This window comes from Mesoplodon bidens, assembly GCF_964165515.1.
Source record: "Mesoplodon bidens genome assembly, chromosome: 7".
In the NCBI taxonomy this organism is placed as follows: domain Eukaryota; kingdom Metazoa; phylum Chordata; class Mammalia; order Artiodactyla; family Ziphiidae; genus Mesoplodon; species Mesoplodon bidens.
In genome coordinates, this window is record NC_138164.1 from 110,664,459 (window position 1) to 110,678,215 (window position 13,757).

Consider the following 13,757-nt stretch of genomic DNA (forward strand, 5'->3'; position numbering starts at 1 on the left):
GATAAATTGAAAGCACATGCATGCATTTGGCCTGAAATTTTTTTTATTGAAGTATAGTCAGTTTACAATGTTGTGTTAATTACTGCTATACAGCAAAGTGATTCAGTTATACATATATATACATTCTTTTTTTATATTCTCTTTCATTATGGTTTATCATATGATATTGAATATAGTTCTCTGTGCTGTACAGGACTTTGTTGTTTATCCATCCTATATATAAAAGCTTACATCAATGCATATCTTTCTTATCTATATATTTCGCCTTCCCACACATGTGTCTAGAGCTGCTGTTTCACTAAATCTTACATTCTTCCCCCATTTCCTAATCCTTTATAACTTCACTTTGTCTTCTTACCTGACTTTTTGAATCCCTCCATCCTGTGTACTTTTGGTAACACATTTCTTACTTCATATGGCCTCCTTTTCAGGGAAAAGACAACTACACTAAAAGAATAAAGCTTAAAGCTTTTTGTTTTTTAATAGTAAGTATATCTGTTTTGTTGCTCAGTGTTTTACTGCGTGTCTTTTCTGAATGTATCTATGTCAGTAAGTCTAAGTGTCCTTTGTATGTCATGATCTCAGTAAGTATTTTTGGTGGAGGGGGAGGAATTTTTGAAATCCTGCTCTGACTAAAATCTTTGGTCGCTTTGGGATTCTCTGAACCAGCAGTTTGGGATTATTATAAACTGCAGTCTCCCCCTTCCTTGTTTTATTCTCTAGGCTCGTCAGAAACTACAGGCCTCACTCTCAGTGGCTGTGAATTCCATCATGAGTATCATGACTGGAAGCACCAGCAGCAGCTTCCGAAAGACATGCCTCCAGATGCTTCAAGTGAGTAAGAGATTGGGGATGCTTAAAAGTGCCAGGGTTTTAATGACATTCTACTACCTATCTTAGTAGTATGTGCAGTGCTCTTAGAAACATTATTTACTTTGATCCTCCTATGATTCTACATAAGTGTTTTAAGAAATGTTTGTTGAATGGATAGTGATGTATATACTATTTTATAAATGAGAAAACAAGTTATTTAAAATTTCTGTTTCCTTTCGATCATATAGGTAGTTATAAGCAGAGTTAGGATTAGATCAGTGATTCCCAATTTCTTATTGAAGAATGTTCTATTACCTCATGGCCACAGAATATACTGAAAATAACTGAGCAACCATAAGCATTACATATGTTTGGCAGTATGGAATAGTGTAGCAAGGTTTGGAATCAAAGGCCTGAGTTCAAATTTTGGCTCATTTGTTTACTAGCTAGGTGGACTTAGGCCTGTACTGAACTTCTCTGAGTTTCATCTACAAATTAGAAAAAAATAATAGTACCTCACAGGGTTATTATGAAGTTGAGAGCTAAGTGTGAACCTGCATAACACATTGTAGATTCTTTTTTTTAATGCTAAAGTTTTAAGTTTTAATACATTTCATCTTAAATTGTCTTAAGTAGTATGCAATGGCTAGTATTTTTATTTTTTGAATTTTATTTTATTTATTTTTTTAATACAGCATGTTTTTATTAGTTATCTATTTTATATGTATTAGTGTATATATGTCAATCCCAATCTCCCAGTTCATCCCACCCCCCCCACCCCAGCTTCCCCCCCTTGGTGTCCATGCGTTTGTTCTCTATATCTGTGTCTCTATTTCTGCCTTGCAAACTGGTTCATCTGTACCATTTTTCTAGATTCCACATGTATGTGTTAATATACAATATTTGTTTTCTCTTTCTGACTTACCTCACTCTGTGTGACAGTCTCTACAAATGACTCAAGTTCATTCCTTTTTATTGCTGAGTAATATTCCATTGTATATATGTACCACATCTTCTTTATCCATTCGTCTGTCGATGGGCATTTAGGTTGCTTCCATGACCTGGCTATTGTAAATCATGCTGCAATGAACACTGGGGTGCAAGTGTCTTTTTGAATTATGGTTTTCTCTGAGTATATGCCCAGTAGTGGGATTGCTGGGTCATATGGTAATTCTATTTTTAGTTTTTAAGGAACCTCCATACTGTTCTCCATAGTGGCTGTATCAATTTCCATTCCCACCAACAGTGCAAGAGGGTTCCCTTTTCTCCACACCCTCTCCAACATTTGTGGTTTGTAGATTTTCTGATGATGCCCATTCTAACTGGTGTGAGGTGATACCCCATTGTAGTTTTGATTTGCATTTCTCTAATAATTAGTGATGTTGAGCAGCTTTTCATGTGCTTCTTGGCCATCTGTATGTCTTCTTTGGAGAAAAGTCTATTTAGGTCTTCTGCCCATTTTTACACATGGTAGATTCTTAATAAATGTTGGTTTTTTTCCTTCCTTCCTTCCAGTATGTGCTGACCAAATTATCAGAGGAATAACACATTCTTTCCATGTCACTTCATTTATTTTTTACTTTTTTTCTTGAAAAGATAGTGTAATATACATAAAATTTAAAATAATAACTAATAAACTTTATCACTTAATTTTTGCATATTATCTCATATACATTATACTATATAGTCATAACAAAGTATTTTATATTCATATATAATTTGACCTTTTCCCCTATTTCAACAGTCTTAAAATTTTTATTGGTTAACCAATTTTCCACTGTATTAGTTTAATCTAATTTAATAAACCATTCCCCTAATGACAGACATTTAAGTTGTTTACATTTTTTCTGCCAACCAATAGTGCTTCAGTTAATACCTATATGTGATCGCTTGCTTCTTTTGAATTATTTCCTAAAATAAATTTCTATAAATGGTAATGGGTCAAAATGTATAACACCTTTATAATCTAGTGCATCTTCTCACAGCTTCAACTTTCTGGGTCACGTGGGTAGCACAGTGAAAGTCAGCCCTAACTTTCATACTAACTGGCTATGAGATCTTGGGTGGGTCACTTCTCCTTTTTGAATTTCAGTTGTCTCATCTATAAAATTAGTGTGTTCATCCCCAAGTTCCCCAGGGCTGCTTCTTTATATATAGTCAGGGGTAGCACCACAATTTTGGGGGCCCTTGCAAAATGCCAAAAAGGGGGGAAGCAGTAAAGATAGTAAATTTATTCTGCAGTTTCATTTGACTTGTCTGGTGTTTTTTATTTGCTAGTTAATGTTCTAAGTAAAGAAAAATTAAAATTTTACATTATTTGTATAAATTTTATCATTCATTTTCATTCTGTGTGGTGCCAGTTTTAAATGCAAATATAAGAGCATTTAAGTGGTATGTGGCATTACTGAAATTATGCAATTTATATTTCATTGCTCGAGCATGCATATGTATTTTGTTCTAAATAGAATTATGGAAAGCTGCATGAAACTGTAACTGAGCAGGACCCTATGGGGCCTTTCCTATAGGGGAAGACCCCTCCACCCATGTCCTCTGCTTTAGCTCCTCTCTGAGGTACCTAGATAACAGTATATGATGCACATTTCCTGAGTTGTTTTATATATGTTTTAAAAACCCTCACCGAATGGAGGATTCTAACTACTTGATGACCATGAGCAGTAGCCCCCAGACCTACTGGAGCCTGAAGACTGATAATGTTAACTCCTGTGACACCATCCTGTTACCTCACCACCAACCAATCAGAGAATTGTGCATGAGCTGATCACATAACCTGCGACTCCCTCCTTCACCTGGCCTTTAAAAATACCCCCCTGCTAAACAATACACTACTCAATAACGAAGTGATCACTGAAGAAATCAAAGAGGAAATTAAAAAATACCTAGAAACAAATGACAATGGAGACACGACGACCCAAAACCTATGGGACACAGCAAAAGCAGTTCTAAGGGGGAAGTTTATAGCAATACAATCCCACCTTAAGAAACAGGAAGCATTTCGAGTAAACAACCTGACCCTGCACCTAAAGCAATTAGAGAAAGAAGAACAAAAATACCCCAAAGCTAGCAGAAGGAAAGAAATCATAAAGATCAGATCAGAAATAAATGAAAAAGAAATGAAGGAAACGATAGCAAAGATCAACCAAACTAAAAGCTGGTTCTTTGAGAAGATAAACAAAATTGACAAACCATTAGCCAGACTCATCAAGAAAAAAAGGGAGAAGACTCAAATCAATAGAATTAGAAATGAAAAAGGAGAAGTAACAACTGACACTGCAGAAATACAAAAGATTATGAGAGATTACTATAAGCAACTCTATTCCAATAAAATGGACAACCTGGAAGAAATGGACACATTCTTAGAAATGCACAACCTGCCAAGACTGACTCAGGAAGAAATAGAAAATATGAATAGACCAATCACAAGCACTGAAATTGAAACTGTGATTAAAAATCTTCCATCAAACAAAAGCCCAGGACCAGATGGCTTCACAGGTGAATTCTATCAAACATTTAGAGAAGAGCTAACACCTATCCTTCTCAAACTCTTCCAAAATATAGCAGAGGGAGGAACACTCCCAAACTCATTCTACGAGGCCGACATCACCTTGATACCAAAACCAGGCAAGGATGTCACAAAGAAAGAAAACTACAGGCCAATATCACTGATGAACATAGATGCAAAAATCCTCAACAAAATACTAGCAAACAGAATCCAAGAGCACATTAAAAGGATCATACACCATGATCAAGTGGGGTTTATCCCAGGAATGCAAGGATTCTTCAATATACGCAAATCAATCAATGTAATACACCATATTAACAAGTTGAAGGAGAAAAACCATATGATCATCTCAATAGATGCAGAGAAAGCTTTCGACAAAATTCAACACCCATTTATGATAAAAACCCTGCAGAAAGTAGGTATAGAGGGATCTTTCCTCAACATAATAAAGGCCATATATGACAAACCCACAGCCAACATTGTCCTCAATGGTGAAAAACTGAAACCATTTCCACTAAGATCAGGAACAAGACAAGGCTGCCCACTCTCACCACTCTTATTCAACATAGTTTTGGAAGTTTTAGCCACAGCAATCAGAGAAGAAAAGGAAATAAAAGGAATCCAAATTGGAAAAGAAGAAGTAAAGCTGTCACTGTTTGCAGATGACATGATACTATACATAGAGAATCCTAAAGATGCTACCGAAAAACTACTAGAGCTAATCAATGAATTTGGTAAAGTAGCAGGATATAAAATTAATGTACAGAAATCTCTGGCATTCCTGTACACTAATGATGAAAAATCTGAAAATGAAATCAAGAAAACACTCCCATTTACCATCGCAACAAAAAGAATAAAATATCTAGGAATAAACCTACCTAAGGAGACAAAAGACCTGTATGCAGAAAACTATAAGACACTGATGAAAGAAATTAAAGATGATACAAATAGATGGAGAGATATACCATGCTCCTGGATTGGAAGAATCAATATTGTGAAAATGACTCTACTACCGAAAGCAATCTACAGATTCAATGCAATCCCTATCAAACTACCAATGGCATTTTTCACAGAACTAGAACAAAAAATTTCAAAATTTGTTTGGAAAAACAAAAGGCCCCGAATAGCTAAAGCAATCTTGAGAACGAAAAACGGAGCTGGAGGAATCAGGCTCCCTGACTTCAGACTATACTACAAAGCTACAGTAATTAAGACAGTCTGGTACTGGCATAAAAACAGAAAGATAGATCAGTGGATCAGGATAGAAAGCCCAGAGATAAACCCACGCACATATGGCCAACTTATCTTTGATAAAGGAGGCAGGAATGTACAGTGGAGAAAGGACAGCCTCTTCAATAAGTGGTGCTGGGAAAACTGGACAGGGACATGTAAAAGTTTGAGATTAGATCATTCCCTAGCACCATACACAAAAATAAGCTCAAAATGGATTAAAGACTTAAATGTAAGGCCAGAAACTATCAAACTCTTAGAGGAAAACATAGGTAGAACACTCTATGACATAAATCACAGCAAGATCCTTTTGGACCCACCTCCTAGAGAAATGGAAATAAAAACAAAGATAAACAAATGGGACCTAATGAAACTTCAAAGCTTTTGCACAGCAAAGGAAACCATAAAGAAGACCAAAAGACAACCCTCAGAATGGGAGAAAATATTTGCAAATGAAGCAACTGACAAAGGATTAATCTCCAAAATTTATAAACAGCTCATGCAGCTCAATAGCAAAAAAACAGACAACCCAATCCAAAAATGGGCAGAAGACTTAAATAGGCATTTCTCCAAAGAAGATATACAGACTGCCAACAAACACATGAAAGAATGCTCAACATCATTAATCATTAGAGAAATGCAAATCAAAACTACAATGAGATATCATCTCACACCAGTCAGAATGGCCATCATCAAGAAATCTAGAAACAATAAATGCTGGAGAGGGTGTGGAGAAAAGGGAACCCTCTTGCACTGCTGGTGGGAATGTGAATTGGTACAGCCACTATGGAGAACGGTATGGAGGTTCCTTAAAAAACTACAAATAGAACTACCATATGACCCAGCAATCCCACTACTGGGCATATACCCTGAGAAAACCATAATTCCAAAAGAGACATGTACCAAAATGTTCATTGCAGCTCTATTCACAATAGCCCGGAGCTGGAAACAACCTAAGTGTCCATCATCGGATGAATGGATAAAGAAGATGTGGCACATATATACAATGGAATATTACTCAGCCATAAAAAGAAACGAAACTGAGCTATTTGTAATGAGGTGGATAGACCTAGAGTCTGTCATACAGAGTGAAGTTAGTCAGAAAGAGAAAGACAAATACCGTATGCTAACACATATATACGGAATTTAAAAAAAAAAAATGTCATGAAGAACCTAGGGGCAAAACGGGAATGAAGACGCAGACCTACTTGAGAATGGACTTGAGGATATGGGGAGGGGGAAGGGTGGGCTGTGACAAGGCGAAAGAGAGGCATGGACGTGTATACACTACCAAACGTAAGGTAGATAGATAGTGGGAAGCAGCCGCAGAGCACAGGGAGATCAGCTCGGTGCTTTGTGACCGCCTGGAGGGGTGGGATGGGGAGGGTGGGAGGGAGGGAGATGCATGAGGGAAGGGATGTGGGAACAGATGTATATGTATGACTGATTCACTTTGTTATAAAGCAGAAACTAATTTAAAAAATAAATAAATAAACTTTAAAAAAAAAAAAATACCCCCCTGAAACCCATCGGGGAGTTCAGGTTTTTTGGAGCATTAGCTACCCTGGACTCCTTGTATGGTGCCTTACAATAAACACTGCACTTTCCTTCATGACATACATATACATAAATAAAAATAAAATGAAATGAAATTAGTGGGTTGTATTAGGTGATTACTCTGGCCCCTTTTAACTCTAATATCCTATCAATACAATTCTATACTAAAAAGTAGAGGCTGTTACCCATTCCTTAATGGATGCAAACTAAATTACTGTTCCTTTCCTCCCTGAAAGATTTATCTGGGGAAAAGTTCCTATATCAGCCTTAGTTGTTCGGTAGAACCTCTGCTCTCTTGGAATTTGTTTTAGAGGAGGGCAGTTTATATAACCTCTTCACGAACAGATGGATCTCTGGGATATTTATCTCCTATAGAGTTAGGAGGACAAAGACCTTGTTTGAAAGATCTTGCTTAGGTAACAGAAATTGGAAGATATATAGGAGCCACAACTATCTGTCTCATGTCAAATATCCCAGACCTTCTTTCTACTTATCCTGTGTCCACAGGAACTAAGGAAACTTCTAACACAACATGAAGGATGTCAGTGGTTTGCCTTTCTATTAGTCTCGATCTCTCCCCATATAAACTTCCTGTGGGTACTTACCCTTTGGTTGCCAGTACTGGAACTCAACATATTCTGTCTCTGGCCCATTTTAGGCAGCTGACACACAGGAATTTGGGACCAAGCTGCATAAATCATTTCATGAGATCACCCAGAACCGATTTCTTCACCACTGCTCACGTGAGGTGAAGCAGGTAAGTGTAAAGTAATAATAGGTACTTTGGTGGAAATCTTCCATATTGATGTATGAGAACCCTGAATACACAATGGGTAGGTGTAGTACTTTAGACTGCACAATCTGAGGTTAGCCTTTTAGCAAGGAAGGCTGTGGTTTAGAAAAACTTTATAGAACATGGTATTACATAGAGGTTAAGAGCATGGTTAGAGATGTCACTTGAATTCCATTTCTGCCACAAACTAGTAGCATGGTATTATTATAGAAGCTATTTATTCCAAGTCTCAGTTTCTTTATCAGTAAAATAAGAATGATGCACACCTAAAATGATCGCTGTGAGGTTTGAATAAGATAATGTAAGTAACCTGCTAAGCACATAGCTACTTTTATGAGGATGATGATACGATGGAATTCCTATGTTTAGTTTTGCCTAATGAAAAACCTACTTTTATCTATTTACCTTTTTGGATGCTGGAGATACAGAGTTGCATTAGTTGGGGTCTCTGCCCTCATGGAGATCAGATAGTTATAGGCTCCTCTAATGAGTGAAGAGAAATCATAGCTGGGAAATCTTGTGTATTGCCAGATTCTGGGTGTAGGTAGTAGTAGTGTTTCAGCTGAAGCCCACTTTTCTGGCTCTCTAGGCAACCATCAGCAGGATTGACTTTTCTGGAATTAAAGTATAAGGTGAGTAAATAAAAGAGATTAAGAGGGAAATGATTATACAGTGGCTTCTGGCCAAGATAGAGTAACAGGGACCAGAATTACCCTCCTTCCTGAAATAACCAAAAATCTGGACAATAACAAAAAAAACCAACATATGAAACAATGGTTCTCAAGACATTGGGCCTCAGACAGTGGATGGGATAGTCATTCCTGAGAGATGGAAAAAAACGAAATGAGCTCTATGAATGCCCTTGCACACTGCTTAGAGAAAGTACAGAGACTGTGGAACAGGGAGAAGGAATCCAGGCAAAGCCTAATGGTGTCCCTGAGTTGAATAGATGAAGCTTGGAATCCAGGGATGCTAAGGCAGCTTAAGCTTTCACGGCAGAGTACCAGAGAAGAGAGAACTGCACGGAGAGAGAATTCTGGAGATCTGCAGAGGTTCCTCTCTCTAGTATTCAGTTGAGTACTGATCAGCTCATTCATGTGAAGAAACCGTCCAGGTAAAGAACCACTCAGAAGGATTACAGGGGCCAATAGGCAGAGCTTACACAGGGCTGGGAATAGTGCCTATTCCCATCAACCAGAGAGCAAAGTCTTATAATTTATGGAGCATCAGGTAAAATACTAATAGTCTTGCCTCAGAAATGGAAAAAAATTACATCTACAATAAACACTCCTTGGTTCTGCCTGACAAAGCTCAAAAGCAGAAGCAAGACCTAAAAGGATCAAGTGGTTTCCAAGTAATTCAGTGGCATCTCAGAGCAAAGTTCAAGAATATTTATAAGAATACAAAAATATCCAGCACCCACCAAGGTAAATTCACACTGCCTTGAATCTAATAAAAAAAATAACAGACATGCTAAGAAGGAGGAAAATACAACCCACAATGAAGAGAAAACTCAATCAATTGATCAATCAATCCAAACTGATCCAGAACTGACATGGAAGATAAAATTAGTAGACAAAAAACAGTTATTCTTATAACTGTATTCCATATGTTCAGGAAACTAGAGGAAAGATTGAACATATTCGTTAGAGATGTGGAAGGTATAAAAAAGACCCCAAACAAACTTTAAGGTGAAAACTAATGTCTCTGAGGTGAAAATTATACTGGTTACACCGAATAGTATCAATGGCACATTAGACACTTAAGGAAAAACACAGAGCAATAGAAACTATCTGAAATTAAACACAGAGGGGGCTTCCCTGGTGGCTCAGTGGTTAAGAATCCACCTGCCAATGCAGGGAACATGGGTTCGATCCCTGTGTGGCCCGTGTGCCACAACTACTGAGCCTGTGCTCTAGAGCCCGTGAGCTACAACTACTGAGCCTGCATGCCACAACTACTGAAGCCCACGTGCCTAGAGCCCATGTTCTGCAACAAGTGAAGCCACTGCAATGGGAAGCCCGCACACCACAACAAAGAGTAGACCCTGCTCACCGCAACTTGGGAAAGCCTGTGCGCAGCAACGAAGACGCAACACAGCCAAAAATAAACAAACAAACAAATAAATAAATAAAATTAAACACAGAGGTTAAAATAATAATAGACCATTGAGCATCTGTGAGTTATAAGACAACTTCACATAGGCTAATACATGTATAATTAAAGAATCTGAAGAAGCAGCAGAGGCAGAAAATATATTTGAAGAAATAATGGCTGAAAATTTTCCAAATTTGATGAAATCTATTAATCGTACAGATCCAAGAATCTCAACAAACTCCAAGCCCAAGAAGCAAAGAAAACTACAACAAGGCACATCATAATTAAATTGGTTAAAACCAGTGGTAAAAAGAAATCTTAAAAACAGAGACAAAAAAAAAACAAACACCTTGTTATGTAATACAAGGAAACAAAGATAAGGATTACAGCAAGTTTCTCATCAGAAACCGTATAAGCTAGAAGAAAATGGAAGAACATCTTTATAGTACTGAAAAAAACCAAAAACCTGTCAACCTAGAATTCTTTACCCAACAAAAGTATCCTTAAAAACAAATATGAAATGAGGACTTTTTATGACATACAAGAGATGAAAGAATTCACTACCTGCAGACAAGAAATATAAATGTAAAAGAAGTCCTTCAAGCAGAAGATGATACCAGATGGAAACCTGGGTCTACACAAAGGAATGAAGAGTACTTAAAATGGTAACTATGTGGATATATATAAAGACTTTTCTTATTATTTAAATCTCTTTAAAACATAATTAACTTTTTAAAGCAAAAACAGTAATAATGTATTTTGAGGTCTATAACCTATGTTAGAAGTAAAATGTATGACAACAATAGCACACAGACCAGGAGGAGAGAAATGGAGATGTATAGTTGTAAGGATTTATGCTATCTGTGGAGTGGTATAATATTACTTGAATAAACTGGTAAGTTAAAGATGAAAGGAACCATCAAAATAACACATCAAGGAGTTATACCTAATAATCCAAGAAAGGAGATAAAATGGAATCATAAAAAATATTCAACCCTCAAGAGAATGAGAAGACAAGCCACAGGCTGGGAGAAGATATTTACAAGACACCTCTGATTAAAGGACTATTATCCAAAATACACAAAGAACTCTTAAAAATCAACAACAAGAAAAAAATGTTTTTTATAGTCATAGATAGATAAGCTTTATTCCAATGTCTCCATAAAAATGAGTTGATGTCCAACAGGAAAAGGTTTTTCCAAAGGGTTAAAATTTATCAAACAACAGAACTTGGTCCTTTTCCCTTTAGTTTGTCTCTCAATTCAGTTGGCCGACACATCATTATTAGTATCCACCCTCACTAATCATTTTCACCACACACAATATCTAGAAGTCTTCGGGTGGCACTTCCTATTTCTCTGGAAATCTCTTCAACTGCTCTCAGTTACAAGAGATGGGTAAGGTTTTTATCTGCTCATACTCTACTCCACTGGAGACAAAAACACATCCCTGAATTCTCTCGTTTAAATTGTGGCTGTTGGCAAAGTGTCCAAGTGAAGAACTTAACACTAACACACAAAGAACACAGTATAATCTCTGTATAATAGTAACTTCGCTTTAACTTTTTCTCATTAAAGAATTATTTTTATTATCTCTCCACAAGGAAGTTATAAAAAATACCGGTAAAAACATTGAAAAGGCTCTTAAAAGTCCTGGAATGAAAAATTCTGAGGTATATGGGCTTCCCTGGTGGCGCAGTGGTTGAGAGTCCGCCTGCCGATGCAGGGGACACGGGTTCGTGCCCTGGTCTGGGAGGATCCCACATGCCGCGGAGCTGCTGGGCCCGTGAGCCATGGCCACTGAGCCTGCGCGTCCGGAGCCTGTGCTCCGCAATGGGAGAGGCCACAACAGTGAGAGGCCCACGTACCGCAAAAAAAATAAAAATAAAAAAATAAAAATTCTGAGGTATAAATTATGATACATTGTCTATGATTTGCAAATAAGAATAAAATAAATTCTACAAGCTAGAATTTCTGAGTGATTTTGATAGGAATTTACCAGAAGGAGCCAGAACATCAAACCTTAACGATTTCCTATTTTCATCCCAATTGAGTTTTTGAAAAGCTTTATAATCTGTCGACAGGCACAATCCACACAGGAACTTGCTGCTGCCACTAATGATGAAGTCAATCTGAAGGACAGAGATTTGTATGCTGGATGTGCCAGGCTCTTCCATGCAACTGATTGAAGTGGTTGTCTCTTATTTTTTCCCTTATGTTTTAAATAAAAGTAAATATACATATGGTAAAAAATTTAAATGGTACAGAAAGATCTAAAATAATCAGTAAATATCCTTTTCTCCCATAACCTAGAAAATCTGATGTCTTCCAAAACATCAGTCGTATGGATAATTTGCAAAGTGAAGTCAAACTTGGAGTCTCCTCATCTGAAAATTATTCTCAGGACTTTCGGAATGTGTTGATTCTGTCATATATTACTTCTGTTACAGAGGAAAGCCATGCAGTCTTCTTAAAAAAAAACCTAATTACAAAAACAACACACACACTCTGCTCAGAAACAGCAAGTCCAGGCAGCACCTTGTACAGAATCTGGTCCTGGTTACGGGCAGATTCCCTGGTATCATCCAGAGTCACGGGCGGCAGGAGCTCAGCTGAGCCCTTCCTGAATGCCTCGGATCCTCCTGGCCAGCAGCACATCCTTTGGGAAGAGAGTGACGCGGCGGGCATGTAAGGAGAGGAGATAAGCATCCTCAAAGAGATGAACTAGAAATGCTTCTGCTGCCTCTTGTAGGGCCAACATGGCCTGAGCTTGCCAACTGAAGTCCACACCATGAGTGAATTTAACACATATTTCTCTTGCCAGGCGGCAGAAGGGGGTTCTTCCTTAACAACAGGTGTGTGTGCTCTTCTCAAGAGTTCGGATCTCCTTCAGAACCCAATGTCTCCAGCGAGCAAGTTGATGGGAGGAAGTGCCTAAGTATGGGCCCGGCCGGGCGGCGGGAGCCGGGCTCGCGGTGCGCCTCCTTGGGGCTTCGGGCTTGCGGAACCCTCAACGCGGGCCCATGGCTGGCGCTCAGGGTTGCGGACCCGTGGCTCCTTCTCGGCCTTCCGGGTCCAGAGGCAGAGGCTGGTGTCCAGGTGAGGGTCAGCAGCACCCTGGCCGCATGCCCCGGCTGGGTGGCGTTCAAATTGCCTGCTCTGCCGTGGATTCACTCAACAAAAATTTTTAAATGGGTCAAAGACCTTAACAGATACCTCACGAGAAATGGCATCAGATAGCAAATAAGCACATGAAGAGGTAGTCCACATCATACATCATCAGGGAAATGTAAATTAAAACAACAATGAGATATCACTATACACTTACCAGAAGGGCCAAAATCCAAATGCTGGCAAAGATGTGGAACAACAGGAACTCTCATTTATTGCTGGTGGGAATGCAAAATAGTACAGCTACTTTGGAAGACAGTTTGGCAGTTTTGTATAAAACTAAACATACTCTTACCATGTGATCCAGTAATCATGCTCCTTGGTATTTACCCAAAGGAGTTACAACTTATGTCCACACAAAAACTTGTACACAGATGTTTACAGCAGCCTTCTTCATAATTGCCGAAACTTGGAAGCAACCAAGATATCTATCAGTAGGTGAACGGATAAATAAACTGTGGTACATGCAGACAATGGAATATTACTCAGCACTGAAAAAGAAATGAGCTATCATGCCATGAAAAGATATGAGGAAACTTAAATTCATATAAGTAAGTAAAAGGAAGCCAACCTGAAT

The 13,757-nt window shown here is 38.1% G+C and overlaps 1 protein-coding gene and 1 pseudogene across 2 annotated transcripts in view; one reads left to right on the top strand and one right to left on the bottom strand.

The window, feature by feature from the left end:
• TOP6BL (TOP6B like initiator of meiotic double strand breaks) overlaps positions 1-13,757 on the top strand; it is a 102,186-nt gene that overhangs the window by 76,881 nt on the left and 11,548 nt on the right. The window contains exons 12-13 of the mRNA XM_081239566.1: positions 724-834; positions 7,779-7,877. Of these exons, the coding sequence (XP_081095692.1) occupies positions 724-834; positions 7,779-7,877 (210 nt within the window). The remainder of the gene's footprint in view (positions 1-723; positions 835-7,778; positions 7,878-13,757) is intronic.
• Positions 12,365-13,034, bottom strand: LOC308620180 (histone H3-like centromeric protein A; annotated as a pseudogene). Its single transcript has one exon. The product of its transcript is annotated as a histone H3-like centromeric protein A (transcript).